This window comes from Hyperolius riggenbachi, chromosome 5 (genome assembly GCF_040937935.1).
Source record: "Hyperolius riggenbachi isolate aHypRig1 chromosome 5, aHypRig1.pri, whole genome shotgun sequence".
Lineage (NCBI taxonomy): Eukaryota > Metazoa > Chordata > Amphibia > Anura > Hyperoliidae > Hyperolius > Hyperolius riggenbachi.
Genome location: NC_090650.1, coordinates 56,796,226 through 56,823,485, shown reverse-complemented (window position 1 = coordinate 56,823,485; position 27,260 = coordinate 56,796,226). Strand labels below are relative to the sequence as shown.

At 43.4% G+C, this 27,260-nt stretch overlaps 1 protein-coding gene across 3 annotated transcripts in view; it reads right to left on the bottom strand.

Annotated features, from left to right (window-relative positions):
- The window catches only part of MKX (mohawk homeobox), a 164,943-nt gene that overhangs the window by 65,390 nt on the left and 72,293 nt on the right, over positions 1-27,260 (bottom strand). For all 3 annotated transcript variants that reach the window (XM_068235728.1, XM_068235729.1, XM_068235730.1), the window contains exons 4-5: positions 12,274-12,427; positions 3,492-3,827 (exon numbers count right to left, since the gene is read on the bottom strand). In XM_068235728.1, the coding sequence (XP_068091829.1) occupies positions 3,492-3,827; positions 12,274-12,427 (490 nt within the window). The remainder of the gene's footprint in view (positions 1-3,491; positions 3,828-12,273; positions 12,428-27,260) is intronic.

Below are 27,260 nucleotides of genomic sequence, written 5' to 3'. Positions count from 1 at the left end.
TGTGGGAAATAACAGCTGTTTCCAACTGTCATGCAACCAATATCTCTCTATGTGCATATGTATATCTACAGTATATTAAAAAAAAAACCTTTTAGGGCACTGCTGCAGGTTACCAATAAGATACTCTAGATGAAGCATTGTCTGTTACTGATTTTAAACTTTGTTTGGTATTTGTTGTTGAGATACATTTAAAGAGACACTGAAGCGAAAAAAAAATGATGATATTATGATTTGTATGTGTAGTACAGCTAAGAAAAACAACATTAAGATCAGATACATCAGTCTAATTGTTTCCAGTACAGGAAGAGTTGAGAAACTCCAGTTGTTATCTCTATGCAAAAAAGCTATTAAGCTCTCCGACTAACTTAGTCGTGGAGAGGGCTGTTATCTGACTTTTATTATCTCAACTGTATTCGAACTGTTTACTTTTCCTCTGCTAGAGGAGAGTTAATTACTTCACAGACTGCTCTGAAAGACTCATTTTGAATGCTGAGTGTTGTGTAATCTGCACATATTATAGAGTGATGCAATGTTAGAAAAAACACTATATACCTGAAAATAAAAATATGAGAATATTTTCTTTGCTGCTAATCTTCTTGTAATTATTCATAGTACACAACCAATTCATTATATCATATATTTTTTTTCGCTTCAGTGTCTCTTTAAGCTTGCTTCATACAGAGAGGGTTGTCCAACTCCTGGGACAATCACAGGTCTTGGCGGTGAGATTTTGAAGAGTTCTGCTCTCCAATTACTGCATATATGTGTGTAATAGATAGCGGAGATGCCGCCGCGGCGGTGAGCGGCATGGCGGCTGTCTCCGCGTCTCAGCCGGCGGCCTTTGCCGCGCAGTTACATGTTGGAGTTTTGCCTGGTCCCTCAGTTGCACATAGACTGAGGGCTACGCGCGCGCGCGCACCAGGCGACAGGACCTTTATGCGAGTAGAAGGGGAGTCAGCTGACTCCAGCAGTGCTCCGGATTGGCTGAGTGACTGGGGCGGCGCAGTGGAGCGCTCTTAGTATATATAGGACCTGCCTGTCAGTTTCTCTTCGTCTGCTGTTGCAAATGCTACGTGTTAGCACTCAGACCTTAGTCAGATCCCAAAGTGTGCTAGAACCAGCAGGAGCCAGATTCTGTTGATAGCTTAAAGTACTAATTGAATTGTATTATTTGTTATGACCCTCTGCTAGCCTCGACTACTCTTCTGCCTACTGATTCTGTGCCTATGCCTATCTGATCTTGTAGCCGACTCAGCTTGAACCTTACTCTGATTCAGTCTTTTGTCTTTGTACCGTATCTGTCCGTGTGTTGCCAAATCTGCTTGTCTGACTCTCCTGCCCTCACCAGTGAGCTTAGTTCTGGTGAGGTATTCTCAGTATAGTAATCACCTGCTCCTCAGGTTGATAGCTGCAGTAAAGTCTTAATCACCTGCTCCTCAGGTTGATAGCTGCAGTACAGTCTTAATCACCTGCTCCTCAGGTTGATAGCTGCAGTACAGTCTTAATCACCTGCTCCTCAGGTTGATAGCTGCAGTACAGTCTTAATCACCTGCTCCTCAGGTTGATAGTTGCATTACAGTCTTAATCACCTGCTCCTCAGGTTGATAGCTACAGTACAGTCTGAATCACTCGCTCCTCGGGTGATAAGTACCTTCTGTTTTACTGTGCATCACCCGCTCCTCGAGTGAACCGATCACTAATTCATCTGCGTCTCCAGCCTGCTGGAGTACTGATTCCAGTGTTCTATAGAGATACCTCCTTCTACCAGCTCCTCTGGGAAAGTGGGTATCTCTATCTAAATTTACTGTTGCACCAAACACTTATCTTACACCTGGTTGTCCTGTGTCTTGCTATACTCGCATTATTGGTGATTCTGCAGATCACCACATAATCAGGTATAGCATCTGTATTATTGGTGATACTGCAGATCACCAATAATCAGAAAATCTGTCCTTGCTGACACCAATCGTTACAATCTGCAAGTCAAATATGTGTCAGATGAACACTTTGATGTCTAACTTTCAATTTATTTCCAGATAGACAGGTTTATCTGTCTATCCAAGGTATCTTCAACTGCACAACTGTTCTAGAGCCTGGGTTCTCAACGTAAGTTACACGTACCCCAGGGAGTGCTTCTGATGCTTCCAGGCGTTACTCTGGCTAGATAAACTTTACCAAGTATAACAAAATTAGAGTTTTAGAAAATGATAAATCTTATGTAAACAACACCAAATTAGTATTTTAGCTAATTAAAAGCAATAGTAAATGCTTGGAAATTGTTTAGAACCAATTATCATGTACTAAGATCAAATATAGATTTGTCAAGGGGTACTTGTGCTAATGTTTACTATGCTAGGGGGTACTTGGCGAGTACAGGGTTTTAAAAGGGGTACATACCAATACAATGTTGAGAAACACTGTTCTAGAGTATATGTTGTTACTATTAATGAGCAACCGCTTCAGTTAAAACTAAAGAAGTTGAGCCTTGGAAATCCCTACCTTGGATTTCCATCTGTACAATACCATGATCATTCTTTACATTGACAGATACCAGGACATACAATTAAAACCTGCCTCCCAACTCCTCTTTGCTCATATAGTTATCACGTCTGTCTTTATAACAAAGTAATGTCATCTTTGTGAAAATCACAATTCTACCCCCATCTCCAGGTCATGGTCAGCAGACTAGAAGCTGCCACCTTGAATAACAGCGTGATATCCTGTTTAATCAAAAAGCCTTGCACTCAGGAAAATACAACTACAACCACAGTAGCTTGGAAAATGTATCTGCTCTAAATTAGTCTAAATGTATCTGCTCTAACTTGGTCTCTTAAAAGAGATTTTTTTTTTTACAACTTATAATAGTGTAGCTAAACATTTGGGAAATTTTGACTGTAAGTGTTCTGGAGTTTTGTCTAACTCCATCATATATGGATAGATTGAGCTATGATAACATATTACATCTTCACATGTCAGCTAAAGCTGATCCTTCTCAGAGACCATCTAATGGCCGTATCAGGTTTTGCCAACTGCTCTGCATTACTGGGTAGGCTTCCCTCCCACTTTCCTGCACCATGGGAACAGAAATATGTGCACTCAGCAGTAACTGAGTAAGGTGAGAAAACAGGTAGTAACTGTGTAAAACTGCTTCAGTGATGTGAAAGTAAATCCTAAAAATCGGTTAGTTATTCTGATCACTCTGAATCATCTGGATAGTGTACTGGTAAGGCTGTTGTAATTGATGTAGGATTTAAGCCGTTGAACAGGGTTCGAAGCCCAGCTCAAGCTGGTACATAAAAGAGTAAGGAGTCTTTGAGCAAGGCTCCCTAATGATCCTGTTCGCCTGTGAAGCGCACCTTAAGTGGCTGTAGGCCTGATGCGCTTTGAGTCCACAGGAGAAAAGCACAATATAAATGTTCTGTATCTTGAATCACAGATGCTAACCTGGAAAAAGAGTTTCAGTGGAGAGACTAATGGTCTTACGATCTTACCTGTTCGGTAGACAAAGTTGCCTTCAGTTTCTGAAGATGAAGGAGACACAAGCTCTTCTTCGAACTCATTGGAACTAAATGACCCTGAGTGGTTCCTATGCCTCGTTTTTTCCCTCATGACGGCATTAGTGGCCATGACGTGTCGTAAGGAGTCATTGAGATACCGATGCAATAAACTGCTCTTGTATTTTGGAGGGGACACATAGTCTTCATTGGTACTAGCTTCTGCTCTTATCCCTGACTTGATGACTGAGCTCTCATTGTTGATCACAGTGTGGTGGATGGGTTTGTCATAGCCTTCTTCATTGGCATGACTCCTTGGCATGTTTTCTCCATCTGCAAGAAAAGAAAATAACAAAAGTGTTGAAATCTCCATTTATACTAATTAGGCACACTGCAATTGTATAAAATTAGGTTCAGTACTGAATTAGATTCTGAGTTGAAAATCTGAGTCGTGTGAAGGATATACATGGACGTCCATAGCTTAAAAATGATGAACTCCTCCCTACTGAACCCCCTACAAGTTGCTATATCCAGTTCTGAAGAGAAGAAAAAGAATGCTCGACATTGAGCTGATCCCTAGCAACTTCAATGGCTGGACCAGGAATGGGAATCCTCCGTGGAACCAATGACAGCCCACAGTCCTGTCCCACTCCACCAGAACACTACAGAAGAGCTTTGGGTGAAACTCTTCTAAAAACATAGTTGGAACACAAATCCTTTGATTTAACAGACCTAGTCCTACAGTTCTTCAACCTGATAAAGCAAACATTTACTCAATTCATATTTAGAATAAAACAAAATAACTGATCATTTTGGATCATCCCATCTTTTATAATTTTGGATCATCCCACTCCCTCCAACTCAAAGTGGATGCATGCAAAATGAATGTGGAGAGTGTCCTTCTGCACCCCTCTAATCTCCACATTCACAGGCTATACCTGAAAGGGACAAGTCCTCTTTGTAGTCATGCAGCTTTTTGTATAATAGTTCCTGAAGGGAAAACTAGACTTCCCACTCCATTTAAACAGAATTTCCAGTGAATATTTTCAGTGGTGGTTCAGAAAATAGCATACATTTAGTCAGTGGCGTAGCAATAGGGGTTGCAGAGGTCTCTACCGCACCGGGGCCCTTGGGCCAGAGGGGCCCCATAGGGCCCTCCCTCAACTGCAGTATTAGCTTTTTTTTGGTCCTGTGCTTGTAATAATCACTTCTATAGACACTTTGAATAGTAGTGATCATTAACAAGCTGTTCCCCGCACCCTTCTTGCACCTCCGACACTGTGGATGTCCTTGGCAGGTTTTGATGCACCGTATCAATCGTTATGTATAGAGTGCTTGGAGGGGCCCAATGTAAAACTCAGGCCCACTGAGGCCCACAGCTCCTTAGCTACGCCACTGCATTTAGTTAAAGATTAAGAGTGCTTGATGAATGCAAAATCAACTGCAAATTACCTGTCTATCAATAATGCAGAAATAAAGCATTAAAGGTAATCCGAAGTGAGAGGGATATGGAGGCTTGCCATATTTATTTCCTTGTAAACAATGCCAGTTGCCTGGCAGCCCTGTTGATCTTCTGGAATAAGAAGTGTCTGAGTCAAAACGCTGGAACAACCATATGGCTAATCCAGTAAAACTGCTGTATCTGCTGAATGCTTATTCAGGGTCTATGGCTACAAAGTATTAGAAACACAGGATCAGGGGGACTGTAAGGCAACTGGCATTGTCTAAAAGGAAATAAATATGGCAGCCTCCATATCCCTCTCACCTCAAGTTCCATGTAATGATTATACTATGAGAAGACAACCCTAGCATAGCTCCCAACTTTTTGAGATAAGAAAGAGAGGCATGTGAAGACACGCCCCTGCCACGCCTCTACTCTAACCACACCCCTTGTCATTCAAATCACAAAGAATTCAAAAGCAAAAAATGTAGTTTAATCCTTCAAACCACACTGGTCCTCTCTATGATCGTTAGATTTCTTTCATGTCAACATTGGAAAATAAGACATATGTCAATTTCAAAGATGGGAATAAAGTTAAAAGTCAGTTAAACACATTTTCAGTAGAAAAATACACAGATCTGTACAACAGTCTTGAAATAGGGACAAATGATGACGAAAGAGGGACAGAGGGATTTGGTTACCAAAGAAGGACCATCCCTCTAAAAATGGGACAGTTGGGAGGTATGCCCTAGCTCAAAGGTTTCTACATTTGGTTTATCTTTACCAGCAGCCAGTACATGTACACCAGACACCGCTTTAGCATTCAATGCCATGTCACTAGACCTCTCCTAAATGCCACATCCTCCCTGAACCAACCTCCCATTCAATGCCTTCATGCTTTATTCTACGTAACAGCATTGCTTACGGCGTGTGTGCTGAATAACATGTATGTAATAATAATAATTGCAGTATTTGTATAGCGCCTTTCTCCTGTCTGACTCAAAGCGCTTGCAAGGCAGCCACTAGAGCGCACTCAGTAGGCAGTAGCAGTGTTAAGGAGACTTGCCCAAGAAACTCCTTACTGAATAGGTGCTGGCTTACTGAACAGGCAGAGCCGAGATTTGAACCCAGGTCTCCTGAACCCAGGTCTCCTGTGTCAGAGGCAGAGCCCTTAACCATTACACTATGCAGCCACTGTTATCTATCCAGCCACTGTTATCTCATCAGGTCTGTGAGTACAAAACATAGAAGGAATGGTCAGACATGTGCAGATAACAGATGTCAGGTTTGGAAGTAATGCTGCTACACACAGGAAGCGGGACCTTTTTTGTGCTAAAGGGGGTTGAATGTGCGTATCTCACCTTGAACACCAAACTGGCCAAAGACTGTCCTGTCTGCATCAGAAGACTGAACACAGTTGCAAATGCCTTGGCAGGTCAGATTGTTCTCATATAGGCATCCTAATGGTGGATTTAGTACATTTCCTGCAGTTTGGCTTTCATTTAGGCACATTATTGTCCAGAGACAGAACAGTAACCGTGTAAATTTGAGGATCTCTAAGTCATACATAGTTCTTGATATCCAACTCCTTCTAACCCGGCGCATGCAGCGGTAGCCTATACGTGGTGTATCTGTTTATACTGGATGCCGGCCAGACTTTCTAAGAAAAGGAGGATTATTCCTGAGAAGAATATATTACATATCGCTCTAAGGAGAAATGCTAGACTGAGTCAGTGGGGAATGTTTATTGGTAGAGAAAATACGTTTGTTAGTAAGGTTGTTACACAAGAATGTACACCATACAGGAGAAGAGGGCACCATCGTGGCCGTGATTGAAGTCCATGTGTTTATTTATCATGCCTGTTCTGCTTATCCCATTCCCCCTATTGGTGTGACCTTACTGTTCCCTTTACACTTAGCTCTCAAAAATAAACTGGTGGGATTAATTTGACATCGCCTACAAGCTGTCTTGTTCATTGAAGATGGGTGTTAAAGAGGGAGGGGGGAATGAAAATAAACTGAATGATATACCAGTAAAAGGGCATTTCAACACACCCAACCTGAACTTTCTTTAAAGAGTAGCTCCACGTTTGCTAACAAATAAGTATTTTCTTAAAATAATTATGTCTGTTGGGTACAGTGGCATAACAATATCCCCTGCCACCACTGTAGTGGCAGGGAGGCCCGGTAACTTGGGGGGAGGGAAAGGGCAGCAGAAACTGGAAGCCTTATACATTACCTGCTCTGGGGATCGCGTCTCCTTCACTTCCAGGTTAGTTAGCAAGTGCCGTCCAGCCAGCCAATCACCAAGCACTTGCTAACTAACCAGGAAGTGGAGGAGACACAATTGCTGGAGAAGGTAATGTATAAGGCTTCTGCTGCGATTTCTGCATTGTTACAGTGGATATAAAAGCGGGCCCTCAAAGCTCCTGGCCAGCTCCACCCCCAGGGGGTGGGGGGTGCCGAAAAATCTCTGCAGGGGGGCCCAGCCAACTATAGTTACACCCGTGGTTGGGTAACCTTACAGTGTGTAAGGCAAAGCAGAGGGCAGAAGTGCTATCTGCTACATCTTTATTAAAGGATTAGTTCTCTGTTTAAAGCAAACCTGTTACATTCAGAAAAAAGTTAGATACTTACCTAAGTAGATGGGAGTTATTACAGGAAAATCAATCCCGTTATATGGACATGTACACACGATGCAACTTCCTGTCAGATTACCCGTCGATGAAACAGGAAATGACATCATGTGTACCCAGCATAATGGAGCTGTACCAGTTGTATCAATGATTTATCTAGCAGTTTGTTCCAAAAGTTCATAAAAGGTAAATTTTCCTCTCCTGCTCCCTTTCCTGTCAGTGTTTCTGAAGGCTCAATCCAAGTGTATTGTACTGTCTGATGCAGAGATGCTAAGAACTGCTCCCTTTCTATTGCTAATCCCTCCTTGTTAATGAGTACCAGACAGTACTTTTAATATAAGACAGTTTAATGAGAGGTATATGTATAATGAAGTCAGGCAGTAGATAAGACACTTTCAATTTCATTATGTAGGAAGGAGGAGGTGTAAATGAGAGAATATACTCAGAAAGGAGGGATGCAGCATTGGGCAACCAATCACATGAAGCAGATGGAGAATTATGACCTGTCTCCACTCGGGTATTCCAGGTTTAGCTGGATGGAGTTGGTTGTACTCTTGAGAAGGTGATTGGTACCGAGGGAGGCAACGCCCCTATGGTCCAAAAGCCCCACCCCCCTTCCAGAAGAGGGATGTGAAACTGGCACAACAGGGGTGAAAAGGTGCCCACAGTGAAATAAAATAAGGAAAATAGTAGAGGGCTTACCTCTGGAATGACACAATTTGTAAATAAAATAAGATGGGTTTTATAAGCACAGGCAACATGTTTCGTGGGTGCAAGCCCACTTCCTCAGGCCAAGTAAAATGCCACTGGGTGGATAACACACAAGAAAAAATAGCTGTATATGTTTAGATCCTTACAAGAGCTTAAAAAAAACTGTTGGAGGCGCCCAAACATACATTCTAATCTCTGTATTACACTGTATAGGAGTAGATAAATCTTACCTCCAGAAAAGAACAAACCACATGGGTAGATATAACGATTTAATGATACACAATAAGACAACGAGTTTCACGCGTATCAGTCCGCCTCCTCAGGTCAATAACAAGGGCCTAAGTTTGCAGCAGTCAGGGGTGTGGGCACCTCTCTAGTCAGAGAGGCGCCCACACCCGTGACTGCTGCATACTTAGGCCCTTGTTATTGACCTGAGGAGGCGGGCTAATACCCGTGAAACACGTTGTCTTATTGTGTCTCATTAACCCCCTTGGCGGGGCGTTAATAATTCTTTCCGGATTTTAGGGTCTAAAAGCGGCACAATTTTTTGCACCCTTTCAGACCGTAAAACCTGGAAAATACAATGCTGCCAGCGAGATCTGTACAGCCCCAGCAATCACTCACCTTCATGCCTCCAGCGCTGCAGTTATGCCGCTATCCTCTGGGTGGCACTGCAACTCTAAAGTGAGATTGCCGGCTGTCGTCATGACGACAGCTGGTGATCCCACCAGGAGGAGGCAGAGCCCCGGAGGAGAGAAAGAAGAATAGCGTCCGAGGTCGGGATCCCTGGGAGGTATGTAGAAATGCTACTGCTGCGCGCATTGCTCTGCATAGAGCCTGCGGCGGCTACCCCGAGCAGAGGTCGGGATTACCGCTCTGAGCAGCGGTTTTCCGCCCCTAGCTCAGGGGTTACCACCAAGGAGGTTAAATCGTTATATCTACCCATGTGGTTTGTTCTTTTCTGGAGGTAAGATTTATCTACTGCTATACAGTATAATCCAGAGATTAGAATATACGTTTGGGCGCCTCCAACAGTTCATTTTAGCATTAGTTCTACCCCTCGGGGTTGAATATTGGACAATTCATGTCACAATAACCCAAGTAGAACGACTGAGCAGTACCTGCACAGCAGACCTGGGATACCGAGCGGGAACGGTCAATTTCCCGTAGGAGTGCAACCACCCTTGTGAGTATAAAAATTACATAATCCTCGGCCTTATACCCTAACGATACTACACCGCTGGCAGAATCTTGGCGGTTGGAATCTCAACCACATGGAATCACCTCAAATTTACAAGAGTTCAGTTTTCTTTAAAGAGGAACTGTCGCGAAAATCTTAAAATTAAAAACACATACAAATAAGAAGTACATTTCTCCCAGAGTAAAATGAGCCATACATTACTTTTCTCCTATGTTGCTTTTACTTACAGTAGGTAGTAGAAATCTGACATTACTGACAGTTTTGGGGCTAGTCCATCTCTCCATAGGGGATTCTCAGCATGGCCTTTATTGTTTATAAAGACATTCCCTGAAAAAGATGAATACAGTGATGCAGGCTAGCCTCCCTGCTCACCTTACACTTATATGGCAGTTGGATGGAGCAACTGCCATTCACTGTGTTTTTAAAAATAAAGAAAACTCTGAGAACCCCCCATGAAAACATGGGCTAGTCCAAAATCTGTCGGTAATGTCAGATGTCTACTACTTACTGTCAGGGGTCTAGTCCTAGGAAAAGAAGTGAGTGGACTAACTCCGAAAACCTTTGCGCTGCGCGTAGCCAAAACATGGGCGTGGTAATGGGTGGGGCGAAATATACATGACCTTAGCAGTGATGTAAAAGGTCTGCCGGGGAAGTTTGAGCTCTGCCATAGTGTATCCCCCAAAAATAGATGTAATCTGACAGCATTTCCTCCAAAATACAGATAATATGGCAGTGGTTCCCCCAAAATAGACAATGTGGCAGTACACATAATCTGGAAGCAGTTCCCCAACATACGCGAAACCTGACAGTGGATCACTCAAAATACACGTAACACCCAAAATACATGTAATCTGGCAGCAGTGGTCCCCCAAACATACACAATCTGGCAGCAGTGGTCCCCCAAACATACACAATCTGGCAGCAGTTCCCCAAAATACGCGAAATCTGGCAGCAGCCGTTTCCCTAACATACACATAATCTGGCAGCGGTTCCCCAAAATACACTTAGGGCTTGATTCACAAAGCCGTGCAAAGTGTTTAGCACGGGTGTGCTAAACAGTTAGCACGTGAAGTGCCATTCGCGGACTTTTGTGCGCGCAAAGTGCCGCGATTCGCGCGATCGCGAACTTTTGAGTGCTAAACAGTTTGCACGGATTTGTGAATCAAGCACTTACTCTGTAAAATGCAGATAATCTGACAGCAGTTTCCCCCAAAATAGGTACCCCCAGCAAAGGTAGCCAGGTCTACAGGTGTCCCCAGTATAAGAAGCCATGAGTATAGTTGTCCCCAGAATAGGTAGCCAGGTGTATAATGTCCCCAGAATAGGTAGCCAGGTGTATAGATGTCCACAGAATAGGTGGCCAAGTGTATATGTTCCATAAGTAGACAGGTGTGTAGTAGTCCCCAGTATATGTAGCCAGCTGTATAGCTGTCCCCAGTACATGTAGCCAGGGGATATATGTGCCCAGTATATATAGGCAGGGGTATATGTCCTCAGTATATATAGCCAGGGGGATATGTACCCAGTATATGTAGCCAGGGGGATATGTGCCCAGTATATGTAGTCAGGGGTATATGTGCCCAGTATATGTAGCCAGGGGTATACGTGCCCAGTATATGTAGTCAGTGGTATATGTGCCCAGTATATGTAGTCAGGTGTATATGTGCCCAGTATATGTAGTCAGGGGTATATGTCCGCAGTATATGTAGGCAGGGGTATATGTGCCCAGTATATATAGCCAGGAGGATATGTGCCCAGTATATGTAGTCAGGGGTATATGTGCCCAGTATATGTAGTCAGGGGTATATGTCCCCAGTATATGTAGGCAGGGGTATATGTGTCCAGTATATATAGCCAGGGGGATATGTGCCCAGTATATGTAGCCAGGGGTATATGTGCCCAGTATATATAGCCAGGGGGATATGTGCCCAGTATATGTAGCCAGGGGTATATGTCCCCAGTATATGTAGCCAGGGGGATATGTGCCCAGTATATGTAGACAGGGGTATATGTGCCCAGTATATATAGCAAGGGGGATATTTGCCCAGTATATTTAGGCAGGGGTATATGTCCCCAGGTAGCCAGGTGTCCCCCCCAGCAGGAGGGGAGCAGCACTGAGAAGGAGAGCTGTGGGGACAGTGGGGAAGGGCGGACCTCTCCCCCCCTTCCCTCACCTAGGGGCTCTCCTTCCTGGCTCTCCCCTCCGGTATTTTTAAAGTTCGGCGGCTAAAGTGGGTGGAGACTTACCGCCGCGCTTCCAGCCGCAACTCGCAGGGAACGCTCTGCTCTGTGCGCGGCTAGTCTGGTCTACTCAAAACCAGACTAGCTCGAGCCGCGCACAGAGCAGAGCGTCCCCTGCGAGTTGCGGCTGGAAGCACGGCGGTAAATCTCCGCCCACTTTAGCCGCCGAACTTTAAAAATACCGGAGGGGAGAGCCCCTAGGTGAGGAAAGGGGAGGGGGAGACGTCCACCCTTCCCCGCTGTCCCCATAGCTCTCCTCTGCGCTGCTCCCCTCCACAGAAGCCAGGGTGGACAGCGTCCACGCTGAGGAAAAAGTAAGTGGACGCCGTCCACCCGCGTTCAGGCAGGACTCGACCCCTGCTTACTATAAGTGACAGGAACATAGGAGAAAAGTAATTTATGGCTCATTTTACTCTGGAAGAAACGTACTTCTTATTTGTTTTTATTTACAGGTATTTTAAATTTTAAGATTTTCGCGACAGATGTCCTTTAACTAATAACTAATACTGCATTCAGTACCACAGTTTTAGCAGAGGTAACCCCACAAACCTTCAGAACAGGAGTCTTCACTGCTGATACTTAACCGCTCAGCATTCCCCTGCACATATTTGTTATAAAGCTTTATTCGCAGTGCCCAGCTCAGATCTGGTTGTCTCACAGTGTTTTTGAGGCGCCGTCTTGCATTCGCAAACCAGTTTGACACCTGAAAAACAAAAAATGACTTTATGAACCCACTAACAGTTTATTAGTAACCACTATGTAACATAATTATATTATTGTGCATCACATGTTTGTCTTAGTCCAAAAAAGTCACCCACAATACAGCTACGATCTATACAATCTGCAGTTTATTTAGAGCTTTGAACCATCTGGTTCTTATGATCTACCCAGGTCTAATAACATAATAATGATAGGTTGTAAAAAACATTATGTCCTGCCATTGCATGGTCCATAAATAAGCATAAATATACGTATTTTCTAACAAGACATACAGAAAAACGATTTTGTAACTCATCAGGTGGCCACACACATTACACATTTTTTGTTTGACTTCACTGCAATCTGATAAAAAAAAAATTGGTTGTACAGAAAAGGTTTTTTTTTTTTATTTGACTGAGAAACCTGATCGAATTTTCCATATTTTTTTTTTTCTTAAATTGGACGTGTTGGAAAATTCAGGCCAACTTTACCAAGAATTGCATGGCAAGACTATATATATACTTTGTAAAGCACTGCAGAAGATGTTGGCGCCATATAAATACTAAATAATAATAATGGTCCCTAAACCTCCCCTCTTGTCATATCGGCAACCACACAATCTAAAACAGATGATTGTCAGGAGTTCTTTGAATAGGCCGCAACAAAACGGAACATCACCCTACCGACAAAAAATATGTGGGACCTGCAGACACATTTACTCCACTGACAGGTTAACGATACCAGGTTCACAACAGGAGTACAGAGTACAAGGCACATTTTCCTGTGGTTCCACCAATCTGGTATATCTGATCATGTGTGCTAAATGCCCCAATGTTATGTACGTGGGAGAAACTGGACAAACTCTGCGCAAACGTATGAATGGACACAGGCACACTATTAACGATACCAAATCTGAACTCCCAGTTGCTACACACTTTCGGTCCAACGGACACAGCATGGATGATCTGCGTGTCACTGTCCTGAAGGGTGGCTTCAAAACGTCAAATGATCGATTAATAGCAGAAACAAAATTTATAAATTAGTTCAAAGCTGTGGAGAAGGGTTTTAATAAGGACAAACACTTTTTATATTGGTATGAGGCTGATGATATTTGAATTTTCTCAGCCATTCTAGCTGAACTTGTGAACTAAGAATTTACGATACCTCTGGGTAGGGTTGCAACGGTATGAAATTCCACGGTATGATAACCGTCAAAAAAAAATACCACGGTATGACGGTATTACGGTATACGGTATTATACAATTATTTGGAAAATAAAGTAAAATGGCTCACCCTGCTCCTGCAAAAGTCCTGGTGGCGTAAGACATAGGTGTAGCCAGTAGTAGGTGGCCGTAGCATAGGTAGCCAGGAATAAGTGTAGCCAGTAGTAGGTGGCCATAGCATAGGTAGCCAGGGATAGGGTGTAGGCAGTAGTAGGACTCGAGGCCGCAGCATAGGTAGCCAGGAATACATGTAGCTAGTAGTAGGTGGCCGCAGCATAGGTAGCCAAGGATAGGGTGCAGGCAGTAGTAGGTGGCCGTAGCATAGGTAGCCAGGAATAGGGTGTAGGCAGTAGTAGGTGGCTGTAGCATAGGTAGCCAGAAATAGTGTGTAGGCAGTAGTAGGAGGCCGAAGCATAGGTAGCCAGGAATATGTGTAGCTGGTAGTAGGTGGCCGCAGCATAGGTAGCCAGAGATAGGGTGCAGGCAGTAGTAGGTGGCCGTAGCATAGGTAGCCAGGGATAGGTGTAGGCAGTCATAGGTGGCCGTAGCATAGGTAGCCAGGGATAGGTGTAGGCAGTCATAGGTGGCCGTAGCATAGGTAGCCAGGGATAGGTGTAGGCAGTCATAGGTGGCCGTAGCATAGGTAGCCAGGGATAGGTGTAGGCTAGGCAGTCATAGGTGGCACAAGTGGAAAGAAAGAGTGCCGGCGATGTAATACTGCCTAAAATTTGCCCAGCTTACCAGTCCTGTTTGTAGAGCTTGGACCGGGCATTGAGTGGCAGCAGGATAATGAAGAATGGCATAGGGATATCAGAGAACATTCAGCGCTTCAGCGCGCAATACTGAAGAGGCAGATTTTAATTCAAAGGCTGTCTCTTGATTGGCCGTGATGGGCGGGACAGGAGCCCCGTTACTGAGCCAATCACTGCTCTCGCTCTTCTGCTGCGTGTGCGCTCCAGCCGATGGGGAAGCAGCCTCTGCGTTCCAGGTGCGTCATCATAGGACGCGCATCCCATCCGGCACCTGCGCAGTGCATCAGCAAGCCTCCCGCAACCAGGAAATAGCTTCGGGAGCTTGATTTTCATGGAGGTAGACAGGGAAATGTGAACAGCGGCAGTGGCGGCGATGCGGAAGTGGCGGCGATGCGGAAGCGGCGAAAGGCAGCGGGAAAAACCGGTATTTTGCAAATGTGCATGGTATGATTACCATGCACATTGAAACCGTGATATACCGTAATACCGGTATATCGCGGCAACCCTACCTCTGGGTCCATCCTAATCCCAGGTATGTGAGCATGGAGTAAACAAGGATCCTTATCTCAGCTAACAACCTCTAACTCCATGTAGATGTTCTGTTTGAATTAAGGCATCTTAATGAAATGTATTTATGCTTGAAAAAAAATATCTGTTTTAGCTTTTGATGTTGCATGGATATAGCTGTCTGTACCACTAGTCTGCAAACTTACAGGATATAAGCCCGACGAAGGCTGCAAGGCCGAAAGCTTGCTTATTTTTTATTCATTTTTAGTTAGCCAATAAATGGTATCATCCTGATTTAAAACTTCTTGCTTTTACTGATGGCTAACATGGTACAATACCCTACTGCTACTAATAATGGTGTGTGATAGATTGTATTTAACCTGAATAAATCGCATGCAACTATTCAGAACACACTAAACTTTATTAATTGTTTGTATAAACGACAAAAGGACAGAATTATGAGTGCGCATATGTACTGTATATTTAAAAAAAAGATGGAAATAGTATGGTATGTAACATAAAAATAACATACTGAATACGGAAAAGTGATTGTTAGGTAGAATTATAATAAAATGTAACTGTATTGTACTTGGTTTATTTTTTTTAATTAATAAACAGAAATCAAAGAGTGGTTGCAGAAAAAAAGTGTGTTGAAGTTTCAAATAGCACAACCCAAAAACATACTGGCGCAATAAGATACTGGCACAGGTGAACACGTTTCCAAAGCCAGCCAGTCCAGTAAAAAATAATGATTAATAGATCATATATACTTGAATATAAGTCGACCTCGAGTAGTCAACCCCAACACATACATTTTTACGCGTTAGTGGTGCAACGCGTACGCGTTGCACCACTAACGCGTAAAAATTTGTGTTAATGTTCCTGCGCTAGCGGGAATGCGTAAAAATGTACGCAATGTGGCCCCTGACCTCCGAGGTCGGCAAAAACTAAACTAGCTGCCAGCGGGGGACTGAAGCAGCAGTGAGTGACTACGAGGGCACAGGATGGCTGCATGGGGCTGGTAGAAGCCCCAGGTAAGTGAAACTCATTTTTTTTTTGCCTGGACCTTCCCTTTAAGTTTACTACATGCCTTATCACCATGGTGATAACTCTAGAAACAGCTCAGAAACGTTATTAAAGTCAGGAGATAAGCTTAGTGAATTGAGGCCATTGAGACCTATACTGACTACTAAACACGTTTTAATGCATTTTTATGTTTTATTTATACCTTATTTTTGTTATCAGCATATGGTTTCTTATCAGCAACCATGAATAGACTGCACTAGAGCTCTGCCTAGTTAGCACTCCATATAGTAAACACTGAGGCTTAACCCTCTCAGTGCCTTCTGCAGAAGTGAAACCTAGTAAAAAAGGAGGGTTTTTTTTTTTTTAGAATTTCCATAAACAATGAAGAATTTTTTTCCAAAGGGTTCATCATGCTGTGGCTAATCTTTTAGAGCAGATGGGGAAATTCTGAGTTCAGTTCCACTTTAAGCTAAGTACAGACATGCAATTTCTGTCATCTGCCAGGGATTGGGGCTCGACAGTTTGTGACCGAGTACCAAAGTGGCGTGTTTGTTGCCATGCAGGGGGGCGAAGGGACAACAAGAGGTGCACAACGGAGTGGGAAGAGCAATGAACTCTTCAGTAGCTTGAGCATCGCTAAGGATCTCGGCATGTCAGGATGCCACTGTACACACACTAGATGTGCGCACAATTCATGCCCAAGATAGTCTGTTCATTGGCGCCTCAGCCAAGACTAATTCAGCGTGTGTACATAGCTTTTCTGATAAAGTGTATTAGCTCATTTACTAGACTAATTAACCACTTGACGACCAGGGGATTTATGGCTGATCTGTGCTGCGTGGGCTCTCCAGCCCGCAGCACAGATCAGGATAGAGCCAGGGCGATCAGACTTACCCCATTTTTTTCCCCACTAGGGGGATGTCCTGCTGGGGGGGTCTGATCGCCGCCAGCTTGCTGTGCTTTGTGGGGGGCTCTTCAAAGCCCCCCTCCGCAGCGTTCTCTGCGCTCCGTCCCTCTCCCTCCCTTTCCCTTCCCCCGTGAGCTGCGCAGGACGGATATCCGTCCTGCACATTGAAGGATAGGCTTCAGCCTATCATAGGCCGGCGATCCCCGGCCACTTAGAGGCCGGGGATCGCCAATCTGCCTTACGGCGCTGCTGCGCAGCAGCGCCATATGATGTAAACAGCGGGGATTTCTTCCCCGCGTGTTTACATTTTGCCGGTGAGCCGCGATCGGCGGCTCTCCGGCTGTTCACGGAGACACCCTCCGTTTATGCCAACTGGCGTTAGCTGGTCGTCAAGAGGTTAAAGGGACTCCGAGCAGTGCAGAAACTATGGAAAGAAAAGCTCTTTTTCTCCTCTTTCCAATGATATATAAACCGCCGCTGTACGCCTTTTAGTTTTCGCTATTTTCGCGATTGAAATTGCCGCGGCCGCAATTTCAATCGTGAAAATAGAGAAAACTAAAAGGCGTAGGGCGACGATTTAGGTGTCGCCAGAAAGAGGAGAAAGAGAGCTTTAAAATGATATCCATCTGTCTATAGTTACTTGTATTACACAGGACGACACTTTCCCCAGTGTCAGCAGCTCCATTCAGCAGAATGGAGATGCTGACTTTAGGAAAAAGTCGCCCTGTGTAATACAAGTAACTATGGAAAGATGGATATCATTTTAAAGCTCTCTTTCTCCTCTTTCTGGCGACACCTAAATCGTCGCCCTACGCCTTTTAGTTTTTCAATCGCGAAAATAGCGAAAACTAAAAGGCGTACGGCGGCGGTTTATATATCATTGGAAAGAGAGCTTTAAAATGATATGCATCTTTCCATAGTTTCTGCACTGCTCGGAGTCCCTTTAAAGGATACACGAAGTGACATGTGACATGATGAGATAAACATGTGTATGTACAGTGCCTAGCACACAAATAACTATGCTGTGTTCCTGTTTTTCTTTCTCTGTCTGAAAGAGTTAAATATCAGGTATGTAAGTGGCTGGCTCAGTCCTGACAGGAAGTGACTACAGTGTGACCCTCACTGATAAGAAATTCCAACTATAAAACACTGTCCTGGCAGAAAATTGCTTCTGAGAGCAAGAAAGAGATAAAAAAGGGGGATATATTATCAGTGAGGGTCACACTGTAGTCACTTCCTGTCTGAGTCAGGACTGAGTCAGCCACTTACATACCTGATATTTAACTCTTTCAGACAGAGAAAGAAAAAAAGGAACACAGCATAGTTATTTGTGTGCTAGGCACTGTACATACACATGTCTATCTCATCATGTCACATGTCACTTCGTGTATCCTTTAAACAAAAAACACTTAGCCTAAAATGTTTACACGCTAATGTTTAGCCTGCATATACAGACCCACATATGTGATGTGAAGGCGTCACAAGGACACCAACATACTGAGATCAAATTAGTTCCAGTCTCATAAAGAGTGCCATACATTATCATAAGCAGAAGAAAAACCTGAAATTTCCTAGTATTGCTCAAGCCTCTATATGGATTCCATACAATGCTACTTCCGTTACATCTGCATCCAGTGCATCTATTCCAAACCATACTGCTCTGATTAATCTCAGCTTTACACTGCAAATAAACTATAACTTATGGAAAAATACAGCGCAGTGACAGTTGTCTACTAAGAATTATGCTGTCTCTCGCTACCAACATTATTATTATTACTAGCAGACCTAAGCCCGTTTAAAAACGGGCTCTAGGTCTGTGATTCCCTGCCACCTGTTAGTGCACACACGCGCACCCGCCGGACATGTGCGCACCCGCCGCACACTCGGCTGCCCTCTCACATGCCCGCCCATGCCCGTCCTCCTGTCTGTGTGAGGCTGGGTCTGTGCTGCGCACATGCGCAGTAGCAAAAAGCACGGACCCAGCTACACAGAGACAACTGTCCCTGCTGTATGCAGGGTCAGTTGCCTATTATTATATAGGATTGTTTTTCATTAATGTTGCACCAGCATCATGTACAGGCGACAGTGCGGGAACAACACTGTACAGACGTGTCGCTAACCTGTAGGCTACTGAGACAGAGTTGGCGGGATTAGTGAGGAGAACAATGTCCACGTCTAGCACTCGGCGGAGTCAAATGCTCGCCAAGGCTTCAAGGGACATTGTAGGCTGCTGTACATGTGCTCAGGGCCGGGCCGAGGCATAGGCTGGAGAGGCTTCAGCCTCAGGGCGCAGTGTAGGAGGGGGCGCAGAATTCATTCAGCTGTCATTCCTAATTGTGTTTTGAAGCAGAAATAAATAAGAAAAGGGGATACATGGCAGTGACTTCAAGCCAGTTAACTAGATATTAAGGTGTTGGGGAGGTTGTGGGCCCTGTGGCGCCTCTAAGTCTAATAGCAATCAGTGTGTGATGGCTGGGGTGGCAGGATGGAGGGGCGCACTTTGGTGTCTCAGCCTTGGGTGCTGGAGGACCTTGTCCCGGCTCTGCATGTGCTAGAGTCCAAGCGGTCAATGTCCAAATGTGGAACGCAGCGTGACCAAGCATCATTAGAGATGCGAAACAGCCGTCGCATGTCCTCATAAAGGGCTTGCCACCCACCTCCACTCCCACGGCTGCACTGCCACTTCATATGGCTAATTAACACACGGTGATCTGTTGGTATGTACTGCCTGTCACATATTGACAATAAATGTCCAGGCATAACGGACGGATGGTGCACATGCTCTCCTTCTAATTGTGGAATCAATGTCCGAGTTTGCTGTAACCTGTGTACATTGCTTTAAGCCTATCACGTTGACAGCACAGCACTGAAGGGGGATAATAAGGTGAAAGTCTTGACCATCACCAGCCCTCAGCATTTTAACTACCTACGAAAACTGAGGCACAAAATTGAATGTTGCAAATGGAAATGGCCTCAAAATCTGTTTCTGTCCCATGAAAGTGATCGGCCACACACAACAGCTATAGAAGTTAAATGGAACTGAAGTCGCTGGTACTGTCACTCCTTCACTGTTCCCCACACCACACATCAAATGACTTTTCTCTCTTCAACTGCATGAAGAAGTACTGCTCTCCAGACAGGGATGTCCTACAAGCAGCTGCCAGTGAGTGAGCGGGAGCAAAAGCCCAAAAGACTGGCCATGTCATTCAGGGGAGTCAAAATCATTGGTTTATGACTCATCCTTGTATTCCTTCATGCAAGTTTCAAAATTGTGCACACTTCATGCAAGTTTCAAAAATTTAGCAGTAGGTCCCAGCCTAAAGACAACTCTCAGGAAAATGGTTCAGAGGGAAAGAATTCTGTGCAAAATAATTCACTCAATCTGAATTGCCAGAGTCACTTCTCACGGCTCTGCCATAAAATGAGAAATGTATTCAGTCCCTTTGATTGGCTGCTCCATCTGTTGGCTAAGCATGAAACAAATAAAAAAATGAAAAAAATAAAAAAGCAGGAAAATAATTGTACCACCATTTAAAGTGGAACTAAACTCAAAACTACCTCTCTGCTGCAAAATACAAACCACAGTATGCTAACCTTTACGGGGGGTGGGGATATCTTAATTTATGAAAATCCTAAAAAAATTTTTTACTAGGTGTCACTTTTGCAGAGGTCACTGGAAGGGTCAAGCTTCAGTTACTCTATGAGAGCTCTCCTGCAGTCTTTTCACAGCTGCTAAGACAGTTTGATCTGGTTAAACAAACAAAACATAGGGAAGTTAATTTCTTTGGCAATTATATGTGGAATGGAGACTTTTCACTGTGTGCTGTGCAAGAGATCAGGTCCACTTTAACACGATTTTACATGAGAAAACATAAGTGGAAAATAAATTGCAGTAAAGATTTCTAAGAACCTTGCAATACTGAAGAACACAACTGGAGAGAATGATTTTTGTTTTTTCCTTAGCAAAAAGTGGTCTTTCTCTTTCAGAGATGCCAACTCTTATGACCTAGGATAGCCTTTCACCAGTGTTTACAGAGCTGCCACAGTGTCTCCATACACTTTATACTGCGGGGTATTCAATGTGCTGCCAGGAGTGCATTGTTATCTTACAGTAATCCAGATCCCAGCCACATCCGCAGCAATGGCAGGTAAGTGTGGCATGTATAGTATAAACTAGCTGGTATGGAAAATGGCACACAGGCCAAGACTTCACTGGCACCTACTCTGCCCTCCACCTTTTAAGGTCAAGTGAAACAGTTTGCCTTTGAAATAAAATAAAAGAGAATGTTTTAGAAATGGAGAAGAATAAAAAGAAAATGTATTCTGTATAAACACTGTTTTTAGTGGCATTTAACGCTACCGAACCACGCCAGATACTCCTGTGTACTACTGCTGCGAAACATGAGGAACATCTCAGAAACTAGAAGATGAAACTCTCGGCCACACAGAGGGTGCATTGTTTTCAATCAGTCAAGCATGACTAAAGGTATCCCCACACAAGATGAAAACTGTCACTTTTTTGGGCACATCAGGTGATTATTACTTGTTAATGGAAGTATCTGGCTCTTTCGGAGAGGCTGATGATTATTATTATTATTACTATTTAGTATTTATATAGGGCCAACGTTTTCCACAGCATTGTAAAGAGTATACTGTCCTGTCACTAACTGTCCCTCAGAGGGGCTCACCACCTAATCCCTACCAGAGTCATATGTCTATGTATGTATTGTGTAGTGTATATATTGTAGTCTATTGCCAATTTAGGGGCAAGCCAATTCATGTATCTGTATAAATTGGGGTTGTGGGAGGAAACCAGAGTGCCCAGAGAAAACCCATGCAGACACGGGGAGAACATACAAACTGTGCATATTGTGCCCTGGTTGGGATTTGAATGGAGGACACAGCACTGCAAGGCAAGAGTACTAAACACTACGCCATCGTGCTGATCATTTCAAATGCTTAGAGAACTACTACTAATGTTGTAGCAGGATAACAATAAGAAGGACCAGCATGTATGTTGTTGACTCCTTACCAAATTCTACCCCTAGGTAGGTGAAAAAAATATGTGCATGTACATGGCTGTTTCTGGCCTTATGGTGCCTCCCTTTTGCTAATCAGACCTTAAACAATCTTAACTTAATGTATATTGCAGCCTATATAAAGGTAAATATCATGATCCAGAGGTGTTTAGTCAACTAACAAAATTATGAATGTTAATTATTACTAATTCAATATTACCTGTTATGTTAATTAGGGATTTGCTAGATCAGGGCTGTCCAGCTGGCAGCTCACGGGCTGAATGTGGCCCCCAGGCCACTCTCACTTGCCCTATTTTTTTGTGTCAGGCCCACCTTTTGTTTGCGCTTGGCTCCACCCCCTGAAGCCAGGACATTGATGCTCTGCCCCCTCCAGCCGAAAAATCCGGTGCTAGACAAACCCTCTGCCCATGAAGTTGGACAGCACTGGGCTAAATGATAAGGCATACGTTTTGCACAATACTTAGACCATAGTTCATCACATGTTGTCTATTGTGTATTAGCTCTATACGACAGGTCCAAAAAGTTTGCTTTGCATGGGTCTCTAAAAACAGGTAGTGCCCTAAGCAATGCCTTTTTTTCCTATGCCTAAAAATCTCTCTGATTGCTAACTGAATCAAATGTTCTTGTTTATTAGGCTGCCCTAAGGTAAAGAATATCTTGGGGGTGGTCAGATGATTGTGACTACATATCTATCCATCCATCATCTAATGCGCATAGCTAGCAAAGTAACTATTGGCTTCTCCCCATTACCAAAATGTGTACCCCCACCTCTAAAAAACTACTTAAAGTGAGCATAAAGGCAAAAAAAAAGTCAGATACTTACCTATGGACATGGTGGATCAGCCTTCCCTGTCTTCTCTTGTTCCGCTCGTTCCAGCGTTGTCACCCCAGTTGTGTGTACTCCACTATGAGCCCTTGGGATGCTTTGGAAACACTCATGTTCCTGAGTGCTTCCGAAATGAGTGGCTCTGTACTGCGCATCTGTGAGCACACTTATGTGCTCATTCACGCATGCGTAGTACAGAGCCACCCATCTTCAGAAGCACTCGGGGACACGAGTGCTTCCAAAGCCACCAGAGGCAGCAAATTAAACAGCAGTGATGGTGCTGGAACGAGAGGTACAAGAGAGGTCAGGGAAGGCGATATAGGATCCAGACCCTGCCTGTCCATAGGTAAGTATCTAACTTTGCCTTAACACTCACTTTAAAAGTCATTTTATTTATAAGATGTAAAAATATCACCTAGGTGAAAACTTAGGAGAAAAGTGAACTGGATCGGGCCCAATGTATAGTGTATGCCAGGCTTTAACAGTAGTTAGAATTACTGTTTATAATGAGTCCAACATCTAATCTATTGAAAACATTCTGCAACGTATGCTTAACTCACAACACGAGAGTCAGAGAGGCAGGAGAATTTACAAGCACACAGCCAGGCATAATTATAAAACAAGAAAGACAAGAAAGAATTTGGTAACAAGATGTGTCTGGAGTATTTAGTAGGTTTTGCGTTACAAATTTATCTTTCAGCTTCCTGTAATAACATCTTAGGAGACCCACACGGTACTTAGAAGCCAACCATCTCGCTCTGCCCTCCTGCTACTTGTTAGCATTACTCACAACTGACAGGTCCCTCAAGAGGTATCAGTGGAAAAGGGCTGCCTTGGAAGGCCTCCATGTCTTAATGCGCCATGAAGAGCGGCTTCCCTATGCATGTTTCAGCTGATATACGGCTGGTGTGAGTTCTGTAGGATATACTATGACACAAACAACAACCTGGCAGGATTAGCTTAATGCTGCCCTGGATTCTCCAGCTGAGCCAGAAGAGTTCTGGAGCCTCCTAAGGAATAATACTAAGAAAAAGTTTGTGTAATATTTATGGATTCTTTATTCCCATTCCCATAATGATACCAGCGGCTGTTGTGCCATAAATCTCAGACTTTGGCCAATAAAACTACCTCGGCTCAGGCCAATACAGTACCTACTGCAGCCATTACATCCTCACTAGAAGGATGCATCTATGTTAGGAAACCAGTCAAGTCTGACCTGAGAGTGGTGGGCAAGTACCCCCCAATAGGTGTGAAGTTTTACCTCTTTTTACGTTTTTTGCACTTGCTAAACTTCTTTTGCCCTAAATTTCATTAACAAATTGCTAGGGGGACAGTTTTGGAATGAGCCGACCCACAGGTACAGACAGCAAACAGTATGTAGGATCAGATAATATACCAGCGCTTCTACAGACACACAGCAGATTTGTCATTGAGTTTTTAATTCTGTGAAAAAAAACTAAAAACTTTAATGAAGCTCTCAAGCAGATTTAGAACATGATTAAAACACAGTTAACATCACTTACTTTGTGGGTGCCTATGGCAAGAACCCAGCAGAATATAATTACCTCAAACATACACCAATACGCAAACACAATCGTGACAGTGTCAGAGAAAATGCCCAGTCTCTCTTCCCTACCATTTTTTGGCGTTGGGGATCCCCTGAAGAAGGCACAATGTCGAAACCAGTAGGGAAGAGACTAGGCATTTCATGTTTTAAATTTGCTTGAGAGCAACATTAAAGTTTTTCATAACAGGATTAACAACTCTATGTTAAAGGACCACTATCACAAAAAGTTTAAAATGTAAAATAAATGTAATCACATACAAATAAGGAGTACTATGTTTCTTGCAGAGTAAAATTAACCATAAGTTAAGTTTCTCCTATTTTGCTGTCACTTACAGTAAGCAGTAGAAATCTGACAGAACTGACAGGTTTTGGACTAGTCCATCTCTTCATAGGGGATTCTCCGCATGGCCCTTATTATTTCTAAAGAGACAATCCCTGAAAAGGATTTATATAAAGATGCAGACTGCCCCTTTACCTGTTTGCACACTTTTTGGGCAGTTGGGCAGAGCAACTGCCATTCACTAAGTGCTTCTGAAAATATAGAAAACCCTGAGAATCCCCCATGAGGAGATGGGCTAGTCCAAAACCTGTTGGATGTGTCAGATTTCTACTACCTACTGTAAGTGACAGCAATATAGGAAAAAATTCTTATTTTACTCTGGAAGTAATGTACTTCTTATTTGTATGTGTTTACATTATTTAAAATGTTTACAATTTTCGTGATAGTGGTCCTTAAATAAGCTGGAGCCACAGGCTCCCTGCTACTGCGCATGCATGGGTAGGATCGCATGGCTACTGCGCGGCCATGATACAGAAAGACAAGCTGCGCGGCCCCGATGTGGAAGGGGGCTGCACTCATTAATGGGGGGATTCAAACCACCGAAGGAAGCCTCAATAGGTTCCTGAGGCTTCCCTCTCTTCAAGATAAGGTCTGTGATTTAGACACTACTGATGCCAGAAAGGGCAGAAGGATGCCAGTTAACTGGTATTGTTTAAAAGCACATAAATATGGCAGCCTCCATATCCTTCTCACTTTAGTTGCCCTTTAATGATTATCTAGCGTTTGTACGAGGGTTAAGACATGCATGGCTAGGGCAGTGGTTCTAAACCTGTTCCTAATACTCATAAATGGTACATATTCTGTAGCTCTCCTCTCCAAAACAGAGATGGGTTAGTCAGTGATCAAACTAATTAGTTAGTCCAAAATAAGAAAAAATAAGAAAAAAAGCGGTCGTGCACATCCAAGTAAAACTTCACTTTTATTCCAATCGATTAAAAGGCATAACAGCACAATTCAATTGCAAATGATGGAGAGAGGTACAGGCAGATAAGAGAGGTCTACAGCCGTTTCGCGCCTTAAAGCGAACCCGAAATGAAAAACTAACTATAACAAGTAACTTGTCTATATATCTTATCTAAAGTTTATACAGCAAATATAGCTTCAAACAGCATGGTGAGATAGACATGAGTATGTACAGTGCCTAGCACACAAATAACTATGCAGTGTTCTTTGTTTTCTTTCTCTGCCTAAGGGCCCGTTTCCACTAGTGTGGTGCGAATCGCTGGGATTCCACCGCTGACAAAATCGCATGCGGATGCGATTCCGCATGCGATTTTTGCCGCGATTTCGCATGCGATTTCGCATAGGCAGGCTATCAGCGATTTTTACCATGTCACTGCCTGGCTCAATGTACATTAGTTTTAGTGCGAATTCGCACGCGAAATCGCGGCAAAAAACGCATGTGCGATTTCCCCTATTAAATACATTTCCTGCGAATCGCCTGCATTCCACACGCAGGCGAATTCTGCAGGCCCTACCGTGCAGAAAAATCCTGCACAGAAAAAAAAACGCACCAAAAAACTGACAAGTGGAAACAGTCTCATCCACTTGTATTAGTTATGCGAATCCGCATGCAGACAACGCATGCGGATTCGCTCTAGTGGAAACGGGCCCTCAAGAGTTAAATATCAGGTATGTACGTGGCTGACTTAGTCCTGACTCAGACAGGAAGTGACTACAGTGTGACCCTCACTGATAAGAAATTCAAACTATAAAACACTTTCCTAGCAGAAAATGGCCTCTGAGAGCAGGAAAGAGATAAAAAGATAGTTCATACATTCATACAGCTCTGGCATACTTCAATGAATGTGTTATTGAGCAAAAACAATAAAACAGTTAAAACTTAAAAAGTAGATTTAAACATAAAATAAAACTGTGGAATATCTTAAAAAGTCATTTTTAGGAGAAGGAAGATAGATACAATTGTTTATTTCATTAGTTAGTTTATTTTCGCCTCGAGTGGGTTCTCACAGCATTTTTCAGACTTCCAGGGCTTTGAGCTGACAAGGACAAATCGAAATCCATCTTCCACCAGGTACATGGGCCGCACTGGGGGACTCAGTAGTTTTAAAGATACACAAGCAGAATGTTTAGCTAGTCCCATGCAGGCCCCAGTGGTTTAGCTATTTTATCTATTTATAAAATTTGTGGTAAAGGCAGGATTCATGCTTATGATTGCAAAAAACTAAATGTTTTTTGCAGGTTCTTTTGTGTTAAATTTGCATTCGTATGCAAATCTTCACACATGTAAACCACAGCTAATGAAAGTCAATGGGAGTTCGCATGTGATGAGTACATTTATACTGCAAAATTGAAAGGGTTTTTTTTGCACATGCGAGAACACAAATGCAATTCGGCGACTTTTAGCAGAGGTGCGATTCTCCACTGCCTTTAATTAGATGTGCAGGGACCGCGTTTTTGCACATTCGCAATTCGAATGCAAATTTGAATAAGTGTGAACCCTGCCTAACTGTTTTCTTATCACTTTCAAACTGGGTGTTCAGAAGCCCTTACCAGCCCCTAGGGTGAATACTTATGTATGGTACTGTATAGCAATGTGCAGGGAGAGTGTGTGGCCATCCAACAATGCACTCAACATTCGCCAAAACGACTTGTGAACCAATCATTATCATTATCATCATGAGGTGTC